This window comes from the organism of the source record quoted next, unplaced genomic scaffold (assembly GCF_019419815.1).
Source record: "Pyrus x bretschneideri cultivar Hongxiangsu unplaced genomic scaffold, Pyrus_bretschneideri_v1 Contig51, whole genome shotgun sequence".
In the NCBI taxonomy this organism is placed as follows: domain Eukaryota; kingdom Viridiplantae; phylum Streptophyta; class Magnoliopsida; order Rosales; family Rosaceae; genus Pyrus; species Pyrus x bretschneideri.
In genome coordinates, this window is record NW_025999789.1 from 2,084,034 (window position 1) to 2,097,258 (window position 13,225).

Below are 13,225 nucleotides of genomic sequence, written 5' to 3' on the forward strand. Positions count from 1 at the left end.
AGAGAAAAGCTCGGATCTTTAACTACAGTATTGCAATTATAGTTGCAATTCGACAGATCTAAAAAAGCTCCAGCTTCCTCTCTCTCTCTCTCTCTTCGCAGTCACCCATCACCCCCAATTCTCCATCCAAAACCCTAACATTCAAACCCTCAATCATCAATGGAGCAGCTCAAGACCATCGGCCGGGAGCTCGCGATGGGCTCCCAGGGCGGCTTCGGCCAATCCAAGGAGTTCCTCGACCTCGTCAAGTCCATCGGCGAAACTCGATTCAAGGCGGAGGAGGAGCGCATCGTCCTCCTCGAGATCGAAACACTTAAACGACGTCTCTCCGGCGAAATCCCGGAGTTTGTGTTCAGTCTGCACGACTTGGTCCGGCTGAACTTGGCCTCCAACAATTTCTCCGGTGTGATCTATCTGGGTTTCAACAACCTCACCAGACTCGGCCGCGACTCGGCCCGAGTGAACTCGCTCCACACCAAACGCCACACCAAGATCTCCGTCATCGGCGCTGGCAACGTCGGCCTGTTCCTCGACCCCACCGCATCCCAGTTCACTCTCCCACACAACTCTCTGCATTTCTGCTCAGCCCACCCACCATATCACTCGACACACCCACAGTCGCGTCTCCTCCTCCGTCAATCGCCGCGGCGATCGTAAAAAAAAAAGAACGCCTTGGACAGAAGATGAGCATCGGATGTTTTTGATAGGTCTCCAGAAATTGGGGAAGGGAGACTGGCGTGGGATAGCACGGAGTTATGTGACGACTAGGACTCCCACCCAGGTGGCAAGCCATGCCCAGAAGTATTTTATTCGACAGAGTAAGGCTACACGGAGAAATGAGCGCTCCAGCCTTTTTGACATGGTTCCTGATATGGCTATGGATCTACCTCCTGTGCCAGAAGAACAAGTTTTTCTGCCTTCTTCTCGGGAAGGAGAATCTGAAGATGCAAACTCACTACCTTCATTAAATCTTTCCCTCAGCTCTGAAGTCAAACCCATCAACCCCACGTCAGTGGTACGATCGGTATTCAGATCGAAGTCGGACGGTCGATAATCAGAGCAGTGATGCTACTAGTACGATGGACAGAGGAGTGAGGACCAGTAGCTCGTACCCGGATCTGCGTCAACAGGAATCTTCATGGAATGTGGTTAAGGACGAACGATGACAATACCCATGTGGCCGACGACACCCATGTGGCCGATTATCGGATTCCGGGTTCGGATCCGCAGCTCCACCGCCCTCACCGGCCGATCCGACCTCTGCGTCGCTGCCAATCTTAACGCCAAGGGGACTTTGAATTTGCTTTCCGGCCAGACAGCATCCACCGGTGGTAGCAGCTCAACCACTAGAAAGAGAAGCCGTCACGGAGTGCTGACTGCAGTGAGTTGGGGAATATTGATGCCTTTTGGTGCCATGGTAGCAAGGTACTTGAAAGTTTTCAAGTCCGCGGACCCTGCATGGTTTTACCTTCATGTCGCTTGCCAGACCTTGGCATACGCCGTTGACGTCACAGGATAGGTTACCGGTATTAAACTCGGCGACGATTCTGCCGGCATCAAGTATGACACACACAGAAACCTTGGGATCGCCCTCTTCGCTCTTGGTACACTTCAAGTGTTTGCTTTGCTTCTAGGCCCACCTCGGATCCCCAGTCCTCCCCGACACTCAGGCCCTGGGCTCTGCTCGAACCATAGCTTCACTCAGTTTCACCATGTGAGGCAGGACAAGCAAGTAAATCATCTTCCATGGTCAGCTCAGCCACATCAACCAGCTCGTCACCCTGGCCACCATGATCAAAATCGGCGAAGAAACTTCAGCGACCGCCGTCAAACGACTAGCCGGTCGTGAAGCTCGACGCCTTACACTCTGCCTCAAGATCTGGCTGCTTCTGCACCTTCGCCATGGCTGCTGCCCTTGAATGTGATCAACAAAATCAAAGTTTGTCAACTCACATCCAAAGATCTCATCCGTCTGCTTGCCTCTGCTGCTGCCTTTGAATGTGATTGACAAAATCAAAGTTTGTCAACTCACACCCAAAGATCTCCTCCGTCTTCTCTGGGACTCGCCTGGGTTTTCACCCACGAACTCAATCTTGCAGATGGCCATATAAAGAAAAAAAAAATGATGATGCGGGGAAGCATCTTTCAAAAGAATAAAAAAAAAAAAAAAGTAGCAATGATGATGCTGGGAAGCATCTTTCAAAAGAATAATAAAAAATAAAAAAAATAAAAAAAAAACAATGATGATGCTTCTGGCACCATCTGAAATATATATATATATATATATATATAATTATAAAGGCTTCAGGCGTGAAGGCAAAAGAAAAAAAAAGGGTGGCAATGATGATGTTGGGAAACATCTTTCAAAAAGAATAATAATAAAAAAAAAAAAATAGCAATGATGATATTGTGAAGCATCTTTCAAAGGCAGCATCAGCTGCCAATTGTTTAAATTAGCAAAATTGGAAGATGCAAGGCAGTGAGCAAAATGCAGTGGCCTATATGCGTGTGTGTGTACAAGTTATGGAATTAAAAGTAAAGAAAGTAATGAAGGTCATCATTCATGTGTGGACATATTTGTTATATACAAGTTGTAATTTTGTAGAGTTTGAAACTCACACGGTGCCAGGCACACCGAGAGCAATTACAAGTGCGAAAAAAAATGTATCTAACAAAGAAAGAGGAAGATGGAGCCTTCACAAAGGTCGTTCACGTGAAGCCCCACTACTTGGCCAAACTCCAGGAGCCGGAGGCACCGAAGATAGATCATTCGAGGCCCCAATACTTGGTGGAACGCTTGATGACGCCGGAAAAATGTGCCTCTGGAAGAAAGACGCAAGCCTTTGACGGTCACTTTGAATGCGACCTTGAGATTCTTGCATCTCATCAAGCTTCCTCTTCATGCCCGACGAATAGTTATTTGCAAGCACATGCAAACTTCTATTCTCGTACTTAAGCTGTTTAATCTCCTGCTTAAGATCTTCCACCTCTGCCATCAATGATTCCACCTGACGGGACCGAGCAAGCAGGCGTTGGCCCATGTTGGACACAGAGCCCGCACACTGAACACTAAGAGCGAGGGACTCTTGAACGGCCAACTCATCGGACCGTCCTGATAGCAGCCTACTATCTTTTGGAGTAAGGAGGTTCCTAGCTACTATTGTAGCTGTTGTGGCGTCCTGCATCACGAAGTCTTCACCTGTAAGAGGACCGTTAGAAGATAAGAAAGAAGGACACCATACATTACCTTGAAGCGGCGCAACCGGATCACTGCTGAGACTCAATTCTAAGCTAAGGTTCGATTGGTTAGCCATTTTTCAAAGGTGTTAAAAGAGATGGGTGGATGGAGTTAAAACTCAAAAGGCCGGAGATGATTTTCAGGAATGAGCAACCTTCAAAGTGTGCATGTTAGAGGTGATCAATGCCTCTATAAAAAAAGAAGAGGCGTTTGCTAAGAAATCAAAGAGGCGTTGGTTCAGAAATCGAAGGGCCGCTTATTCAAAAGTGAAGAGACATCGCTCTGCAAATCTCAAAAGCTGGATTTTCCGGCGTAAGTTAGGCGACGCTTTCTCAGCTTTCCAGAAAACGCGTTCAACTTTGTCAAAAGATCTCCGACAAAGTTGAAAACACGTGGAGGCTGGCGACGCTTTCGCGGCTTTTCAGAGCACGGGTGCCACTTTGTCAAAAGATCACGTGGAGGTCATCATCGCAGCTACACATCTTTAGCTGACAAGCGCAAAGTTCGGCGACGCTTTCTCTGCTTTTCAGAAAACGCGTGCCACTTTGTCAAAAGAGACGCTCGTTCAGAAATCGAAGAGGCGTCGTTCAGAAATCAAAGAGGCTTATTCAAAGATCGAAGAGTCGTCACTATTTCAAAAAGTCGAATTTGCGGGATCAAAACGTTTGTCGACAAGGGTAAAAGAACAGTACCACCACTTGCTATTGGGAAATCCCTATATATGTCGACCTTCATCTTTTATGGCAAGGCAAACCTGCAAACAAAGAAAAAAAAAAAATGCCCAACTCTTCCTCACCTCCGAGAGTACACTCCCAGCAAAGCATCTCAAAATGCTCAGTTTTCTTCCTCTCCGGGAATACCCTTGCAAACAAATGACACCAAGGCAAAAGTATCTCATATCATCAAGGGCGAAAGCAAAGGTATCTCATATCATGCTTTTCCCCTATCTTTTCCTTTGCCCTTGTTCTCACCTGCCAGGACAAGGACAGAGAAAGCAATATGTCGGAACCTCCACTCAAACTTGCGCTGCCACCAAGAAGTAATGGTCCATTCAAATGCAAGGTTTGCATTCAACTCCTGCATCAGGAACAAATAGTACAAGAGAAGATGCTAAACCTGCATAAGGAAATACCACTTCTACAAAGGGGAGCAAGTAAGGCAAGTGAAAATGATGCATTGAAGCATGTGGAGACAAGCTACGACTGCATATGCTGAGCTATCCTCTAACCCTCTTCAATACGAATTGGAGAGATTGAACAAAGAAACAGAAAAAAAGGAGTAAGCTCAGACCTTCGGGGAAGACCAAAAGAATCCTGCTGCCCAGTTCAAGAGTAGCACAAAGGAAAATCAACGATAGGGGGAGACCAAAAGAATCCTCCAGCCCTGTTCAAGATCAAGCCTCGATGGCCCTTGAAGAAATCACAAGTCCGATTCAAAATCAAGTGTTCACCACCCTTGAATCAAATTCAACTCCAGATCAAAGGAGTAAGTTCAGACCTTCGGAGGAGACCAAAAGAATCCTTCAGCTCAGTTCAAGATTAAGCCTGCGGAAAATCAACGATTGGAGGAAACCAGAAAATCTTCCAGTCTAACTTAAGATCAAGCCTCGATGGCCCTTGAAGAAATCTCCAGCTCAATTCAAGATCAAGCCTCGACGGCCCTTGGGTTGACATCTACATTAAGGGACTTCAAAACGCATCTTCTACACGTGACAAGCACATGTCTACGACACGCCTTGAAGTGGGGGCATTTGTAGACATCAAAATTTCGGTGAAATAAATGTTGACCAAAAATTAAAATTTCAACGCTCACGTATCACATAAATTTTACATGTAGCGTGTGACTCAACGAAAAATCGAAATAAATTGGAAAAGTCATCAAATAGGACACGTGTCAATACCTGGCAGAAATGATTTATTTCATCTGATTATTTAAATCCAAAAATCAAGTTTTGGAATTCTATAAATAGGAGGCCAAGGCATTCATTTTGGGGGAAGGAAAAGAAAAAAAGAAGGAAGGAAGAAAGAAAGAAGCCTTGAAACTCTAAAGCTCTCAAGCAAATCCCGAAGGATCAAGAAAGCAATCTTCGTTCTTCGTCAAATCCAACCAATTCAAGATCAAGCCCCAACGGCCCTTGAAGAACTTCCACCAACTCAAGATCAAACCCCGACGGCCCTTGAAGAAAGTGTTCATCGTTCATCATCCGTTCATCCTAAGATCAAGCCCCAACGGCCCCTTTGGATCAACAACCTCAACAAATCCACACATCCAATCGTTCTTCAAGATTAAGCCCAGAAGCCCTTGAAGATCCGCTCATCCATCAACCTTCAAGATCAAGCCCCGACGGCCCTTGAAGAACTCCAACCAATTCAAGATCAAGCCCCAACGGCCCTTGAAGAACTTCCACCAACTCAAGATCAAGCCCCGACGGCCCCTTGAAGAAAGTGTTCATCGTTCATCATCCATCCTCCTTCAAGATCAAGCCCCAACGGCCCTTGAAGAACTCCCACCAACTCAAGATCAAGCCCCAACGCCCCTTGAAGATCCATTCATCAACTGTGCATCCTTAGATCAAGCCCCGACGGCCCTTTGGATCAACAACTCATCCACAAACCCACATCGTACGAAGATAGAATCAGAGGATCAAATTACAAAGAGATTGTAACCCCAAAATCATTAATACAAAATATTATTTTGTACACGTATTCTCGTCGCTTGTTTCAGGAATTTCTCGTGTTTACACGTATCTTCCCAAAGTATTGTAACGGCTACATTTGGATCTTTGACCCATATGATCACATGGCCTCCAGTCCTATGACCCGATTCGTTAACGGGCTCTTAATAGACGATCTGATTCGTTAACGGGCTCTTAATAGATGACACATAACAACCCAATTTGTTAACGAACTCTTAATAGATAACCTGATTCGTTAACGAGTTGATCAAAAACCTGTTATTTTTGTGTCATTTCATGTTAGATTAATAGTCAGATGCAAGAAATTAACAAAATGCATAATTGAGAGTGAGACCCACTCCTCCATGTTATTATATTGACAATATGTTCCCTAACCTGACCAAAATCCACCTTGAAATTCCATAGCATTGAAACATGATGCCCCCAGCTCCCTAATACGCTGTCGTTTTGAGATTCCCCCACCCCGAAAGGTCCCTCATAACCATTGCAAACCCTCTCTCAGTACCCACGCGCCCATTCTCCAACCGTTTAAACCCCACTCCCTCTCCCTCTCTCTCTCTACATGTTCTCAGTCAAAATCTCCTAGTCCTCTGCTTTGGCAAAGAAAATCGAAAACCCATTTGTTTCCATCCATCAGAACTCGATTTCTGGGTCGACGTCTTCTTCCTCATAACTCTCTTCCTCCGCCGTGGATCGGCCGAGAACGTCAACTTCTACTTCCCATCTTTGAACTTCCGAAACCTTACCTTCCTCGCCGACTCCCACATCTGAAACGGTGTCGTGGGGCTCACCCGCGAGCTCACCGTCCCCTCCTCCAGCGCCGGTGCCGTCATCTACAACAACCCAATTCGGTTCTTCGACCCGGAGTCCAACATCACTGCTTCGTTCTCCACAAAGTTCGCTTTCTCCATCGCCAACGTCAATTCGAGCTCCTACGGCAACGGCATATCGTTTTTCCTCTCGCCGCACAACTGGACTCTGGGCAGCCCTGGTGGATATCTGGGTCTCGTCAATTCCTCGCAATTGACCAAGAACAAGTTCGTAGTCATCGAATTTGACACAAAGCTCGATCCGAACGACAATCACGTCTGATTGGACATTGAGAGCCTCAATTCGATCAAGACCGCTGATCCGATTTCACAGGGTATCGATTTCAAGGGCGGGAATTTGATTACTGCTTGGATTGATTACAATAACGACCAAGAAAAGCTTAAAGTGTATCTGAGCTACTCGAATTTCAAGCCTGAAAAGCCGGTTTTGAGCTTGGACGTCGATCTCTCCAAGCATCTGAACGAGGTTATGTTCGTGGGTTTTTCAGCCTCGACGGAGGGGAGCATGGAGATTCATCTGGTTGAGAATTGGAGTTTCATACCTTCGGGTTGTTGCGAAAATGCCGAGGTTGCAGCCACACAATGTGTCTGATACTTATGTGGCGGTGAGTCCGAGCATTCCCGTGTCCGGTTCAGGGGATAATCATCACCGACAGCTCGGTTTGGGACTCGGGATTGCTGGGCCAGTGTTCTTTTGCGTGGCGCTGGTGGTTTTCGGTTATGTTTCCGTGATGAAATGGATGGAGGTGAGAAAACAGAAGAGCTTCAAAGCAAAGGTGGTGGCAGGGCCAAGAGAGTTTAGTTACAAGGAGCTGAAATCTGCCACAGGAGGGTTTCATCCCAGTAGGATTCTTAGGCATGGAGCTTTTGGGACTGTTTACAAGGCGTTTTTTGTGTCTTCAGGCACCATTTCTGCGGTGAAAAGATCCATGCATTCCCATGAAGGTAAAACCGAATTCCTCTCTGAGTTGTCGACTATTGCTTGCTTGCGTCACAAGAATTGGTTCACCTTCAAGGCTGGTGCGTTGAGAAGGGTGAATTGCTTCTTGTTTACGATTTCATGCCTAATGGGAGCCTCAAAAAGGCGCTGTACCAAGAATCTGTACAATGTACCTTGTTAGATTGGTCTCAAAGACTGAATATTGCAGTTGGATTGGCGTCTGTTTTGGCATATCTGCATCAGGAATGTGAGCAGCAGGTCATCCACAGAGACATAAAGACTGGAAATGTGTTGCTTGATGGGAATTTAAATGCAAGGATCAGTGATTTCAGGCTGGCAAAGCTCATAGATCACGATAAAAGCCCTGTTTCCACACTGACAGCGGGAACAATGGGGTACCTTGCACCTGAGTATCTTCAATATGGAAAAGCAACCGAAAAGACTGATGCTTTTGGCTATGGTGTGGTGATCCTTGAAGTGGCGTGTGGAAGGAGGCCAATAGAAAAAGAGCCGGGAAGTGAGAAGGCGGTGAATTTGGTTGATTGGGTTTGGGGGATGCATTCCAAAGGGAGGATTATCGAGACCGCTGACAAGCGGCTGAATGGGGAGTTTAATGTGAAAGAAATGAGAAATCTGTTGCTTGTCGGCTTAGGTTGTGCTAACCCTGATAGCGCGGAGAGGCCTACGATGAGGAGGGTTCTGCAGATTCTGAGCAATGAGGCAGAAATTCAAGCCGTCCCAAGGGTGAAGCCGAGTTTGAGTTTCTCTAACAGATTGCCTTTGTCCCTTGATGACATTGTTTCGGAGCTCGATGTGTGAGATCATCATTCACTGAAAAACATATGCAGATTTGCAGAGTTTATAGCTAGTTGGATTCTTCGATTCTTTTAACTTTACCACTGCCTTTTTTTTTTGTTTTTTTATTTTATTTTTTATCCTGTAGTTTGAAGATTAGAGACTGTATAGTTCACTGGCCTGAGTTCAAAGCTTCTTGCTTGAATATTTCAACTGTAATGGAAGACTAATTTCTGACTGGTTTACAAGTTGAATGTTACACACGAATGATTTCTATACTATTCGATCTTATAGTTCTTAAACCGTTCTGTTTCTTGGGTAGTTTGATTTGATCTTTCCTAATGGTACGATACTGAGCAGTGGGTGATCTGTAGAGTAATTCTGTTTGCACCCGTAAATCTGTTCGACGCACACCCTCTCCCTCTCTCAGGCTAGAGTAGCCATGGCAAAGGGAGGAGAACTAGGAAGGCTTTTGAGAGAGAGGGGGAGAGAGAGAGAGAGAGAGAGAGTGTGTGTGTGTGTGTGTTTATTGGGTGCGAGAGTAAGAAGATGCAGAAAGTAGATATAGTGATGACATTCATAGAACTTGCAGATTCTGAACCTTTTTAGTCTCCCTCTACGCCAGAAGAGAATTTGAACTGTCTGCTTTGCAGAACTTTACAATTTTTCGGATCGCGTCGCTATCAGGAGAAATTCTCAAGTTTTGGTAGTGAAGTATTCAAGAATAGTACACTGCAATCCTTCTGTTTCATATTTGAGCGCATTTATACGCACAGATTTGAAGCTTTTCGCCATCGGGATAAATTCTCAAGTTCGATAGTGAAGTGTATTAAGGAGATAAAGTATGTGCAATCAGTTATGGAAGAACTCGAACTGCTGTACACATACAGAACTAAGAAAGTGGATGAGTTCTTATGAGCACAAGATTTTGAAATTTACCGGATCCTTGCGTCTAATTACTCGTGACATTATTCCAGTTTAACTCCCTTTTGATGTACAGATAAAAACTGTGTACTAGGCAAAGCCAAACCAGAACGTTCTGCAAGTAAGAACTCCGTGCCGGTCAAGTAGTCTGCCAGGCCCAGACTCAAGGCAGCAAGCTTGGAGAAATGCTGAACCAGAATATGCAACTTCATTCTTCTCCCCTGGAATCGAATTATGCACAACATCAGTGAATTCTCGATTGCCTTTTTGTGGTCTCCCTCTCCGATCCTGGTTTCGGATCTTTGTTTTGCAAACAGGCCTTTACTGTTCCATTTCACGTCGAGGATGAGCGAGGTGTATGGAACTTCAGAAGTATCCCTCACAACAAAGCAGATAACTGTATCAATCGCTAAGCGGTTTACAACATCAAGTTTCCGTAAGAACATTGCAATGTTGTAAAAGACCTGCAAATTAGCAGCAAACTGCCGTAGCTTATCAATTGACTGTGACAGAAATAAGTTAAACTAACCTTATATATTTGATCAAGAGCTGCAAAATAAGTCACAAATACATAAGATCTAATATTAAAAAAATGTAAAATTAAGCAAATATACAGAAAGAAAACGCTTGTGGTGAAAATATTTTTGGAACCAATTTTTTTGTAAAAATACAAGTGAATCCTCGAAAGTATTTCTTAAAAAAAAATCTAAAAGAAACATTTCAGTCATTTTTTAAAAGCACTTCAACTTCTTCTCATGAATATTACAAAATAATAATTTGTACAAAACTGACATATACTTGCTTCAACTTATTATCACTGCTCCAAGAATCATCTGCATAATATAAATACAAAATCCGTAAGGAAAATAGACTTTCGCGGTTTACATAGGAATTAAACAATAATGCGCACACACATACACAATATCCACAAATTAAGTGATTTTCCTATTAACTATATATATTTATTTATATATACACTTTTTTTTTTTAATTTTTATTTATTTATTTATATGTAACAATGTTCCTTAATTTTGTGAGAGAATATCTTACTTTGAGGTTAGACTGACGCACATCAGACGACGGTGCTGACAGATGGGAATGTAAGAGATGATGACAGAAGAAGAGAGAGTACACTCCCAACAACGGTAAAGACTCCCTTTGGCCAATGGCGGGTTGTGCTCTCTCTCTTCTGTCAACATATAAAAACTCTAACCTCATTCCCCATCGCATCTTTACACCCTTAATGCCACAAAACTCATGCATTCATCCCTGTAGTGCAAACCATCAATTAATAGGGTGAGATAATGCATTTGGGCTCATATAAAGCTGATAAATTGTAAACAATGCATATTAGCATGTCTACTACCCCTTACATACATACATGCATACATATCTGCGTATGTATAGACACTAGCGCAGTTGTAGAAGAGATCAGGCCCGACCCAACACCAAAATTATTTGGGTAGTATTTTATATATGTTTTCTTAAGATTATAAATTTATAAAATTTCCTTTGATGACAAAGAAATTCAGCTAGAAGTGGTGGTTTTGTCATTTGAAAATAATGATGAGGTCTTGGGTTCAAAACACTGTGCTTATTTACTTTCCAATTTTTACAAAAAAAAAAAACAAAAAAACAAAAAAAAATCGTAAGAATATAAATTTATAAAATTTTGTTAAATGATCAAAAGTTTAATTAGAAGCAATGATTTTTGTTGTTTAAAATTAACAAGATTTCTAAGTTTGAAATGCTATTTGCGTGTTTATTCTTTTCACTTTTTACAAATATTTGTTTGATTATTAATTTATTTTTAGTTACTAGTTAGTAATTATGTGAGTTGCTATTTTTAAATATTCGTTTGAATTCAAGTCTCATTTTCTACAAAGAGTAATACGTAGACCAAATTATTAGAGCAAATTCGCAAATCATATGATGTGTCATCAAAGGATTTAATTTAGTGTCGATTCATTACTTACACATATTAATTAAAGACTCGAAAACATCATTAATTTTTTTTAGTCTCATGTTGACAAGGTTAGTAAATAAGAAAAAACACCTCAATTTATACAAAAACACTTTAAAAGTTCAGATAGAAAACAAAACTCATCATCTATCTACGTGCAAGCTCAGAGTTTTTGGGCTTCCTTCTCTAGATACAAAATATATTAGTCTTTATGTGTTTCTAAATGATTAAGTTCGAACTACTTTTCTAAGTAAAATTTTATCGATGTTTTACGTGAGAAAATAAATAATTTTCTTATATGAAATTAGGGCACATGTTTTGGAATAGTCCCAGACCTTAAAAATCTTTGAACCAGCCTTGGAAGAGGTATTTAACGGCACAAACCCGATTTAGTACAACTTTGGGTCTCGGAGTCAGATTTTGGCCCATGAGTTGCGGGGGACAAAAAGTTGCGCTCAACCGGGTTTGTGCCGTTAAACACCTCTTCAACTTTGGGTCTCGGAGTCAGATTTTGGCCATCAGCTGCGGGGGACAAAAAGTTGCGCTCAACCGGGTTTCTGCCGTTAAACACCTCTTCTACTCACATACACACCATACTCTATATGGATATATGATTTTAAATACCATTAATTCATTATTATAAGCATAATTTTTGTTAACAGATAAATAATTAAACATAAGAACTTGCCTCTATATGTAGCCAAAAATTAACAATGATCTGGATTTTTTTTTTTTCATCAAGCCAATAAATATGTACTGATCATTATCAACATCCATCACCATGAAGGGGAAATTTGTGAGTGAAATCAATACTGAATTTATAAAATTTATATGTATATATAATGTGCTCAGATATGTACTTATATATACCTAATTTATGCATATGCATAAAAAATCAGATTAAAACAATATACCTATTTATCACAGGAACTACTTCATAAAAATAAATATAATTTACCATGACAGTTTAATCAAAACACAGGCTAAAAATTGAGAGAGAGAGAGAGAGAGAGAGTTTTACTCTTAGGGTTCTTCAACTTTTGCTTCAAGAAGCTGGTCATCAGATATGATTTTCACTGCAGAAACTACTAGTTTCTCTTCACTTTCCATGAAAGATAAAGAGGAAAGAAGAAATACAGAAGTAGATAGAAGCAGAGAACAAGATTGGGAGTGAGAGATACGTATAAGCTACAAATTCTATACCTCATTGTATCAGTTGTTGATGAATAGTGTTCATCTTATAGGGACCTGGCCCCTGCCTATAACCGGTGACTTGTTTTATGACCGGCTAGTGAGGGCAAACTAGTTTCGACACTTGTTTTTATTTTATGATTTAGATGTTGTATTAAACATCATGGGATCGTCACCGTTTAAAATATCGATATAAGTACAAATATCGATATGTAAATTTATGAAAATATAGGTAGATATATCGATATCGGTTTTTTTCACAGATATTAGGGAAATTTGCAATATGGTATTTCTCATTCAGATTTAGTTGAAATTAAAAAAAATTTCTCATAAAAATTCAAAAGTTTGAAATTTGAAATGAGTTCCGGCAAAAAATATGTAGTCTATTGGTAAAAATTGTAGATATTTATTGATTTTCTATATCCTGCCGATATAGGATGAAGTTGCATTTTACCCCTTATGTATCGATTCTTAATTTTTCAGATATTTCAATGAAAATATCGATGATTTCGTAAATATTTTAAATACAAGGTAGTATATAGGATTTCAAATCTATTCAAACCCAAGCGTTACTATTATCCGAAATTAAACTTACGTTTTAATTAAAAACAGGCTGCCTAATTAACATAACGGGATAAGAAAGAACACC

General features: G+C 41.7%; 1 protein-coding gene and 1 pseudogene across 3 annotated transcripts; one reads left to right on the forward strand and one right to left on the reverse strand.

Annotated features, from left to right (window-relative positions):
- The first annotated feature begins 1,162 nt into the window (after nt 1-1,162).
- Nucleotides 1,163-8,779, forward strand: LOC103967889 (annotated as a pseudogene).
- A 548-nt stretch (nt 8,780-9,327) lies between these two features.
- LOC103967863 lies at nt 9,328-12,606 on the reverse strand. 3 transcript variants are annotated; one of them, XR_007253014.1, is made up of 3 exons: nt 12,407-12,606; nt 10,473-10,691; nt 9,328-10,255 (listed from the first exon to the last, which is right to left on the reverse strand). XR_007253014.1 is itself a non-coding variant. In XM_048570068.1 (3 exons), the coding sequence occupies exons 2-3, from the start codon at nt 10,683-10,685 to the stop codon at nt 9,467-9,469; spliced, it is 633 nt and encodes a 210-aa protein (XP_048426025.1). In that variant the 5' UTR covers nt 10,686-10,691; nt 12,407-12,594; the 3' UTR covers nt 9,328-9,466. The 3 variants fall into 3 exon arrangements, 2 of the variants coding, with proteins under 2 accessions (XP_048426025.1, XP_048426024.1); XM_048570068.1 differs by having other exon boundaries at nt 9,328-9,886; nt 12,407-12,594; XM_048570067.1 differs by having other exon boundaries at nt 9,328-9,904; nt 12,407-12,594.
- Between the last annotated feature and the right edge of the window lie 619 nt (nt 12,607-13,225).

What these genes read in the sequence shown, in the direction of transcription:
- LOC103967863 (XM_048570067.1), bottom strand. Translation starts at nt 10,685, where the DNA reads ATGCATGAGTTTTGTGGCATTAAGGGTGTAAAGATGCGATGGGGAATG. An exon ending in TGCGTCAGTCTAACCTCAAA is followed by an intron (nt 9,905 to 10,472) that starts GTAAGATATTCT and finishes AAGCTACGGCAG; the next exon opens with TTTGCTGCTAATTTGCAGGT.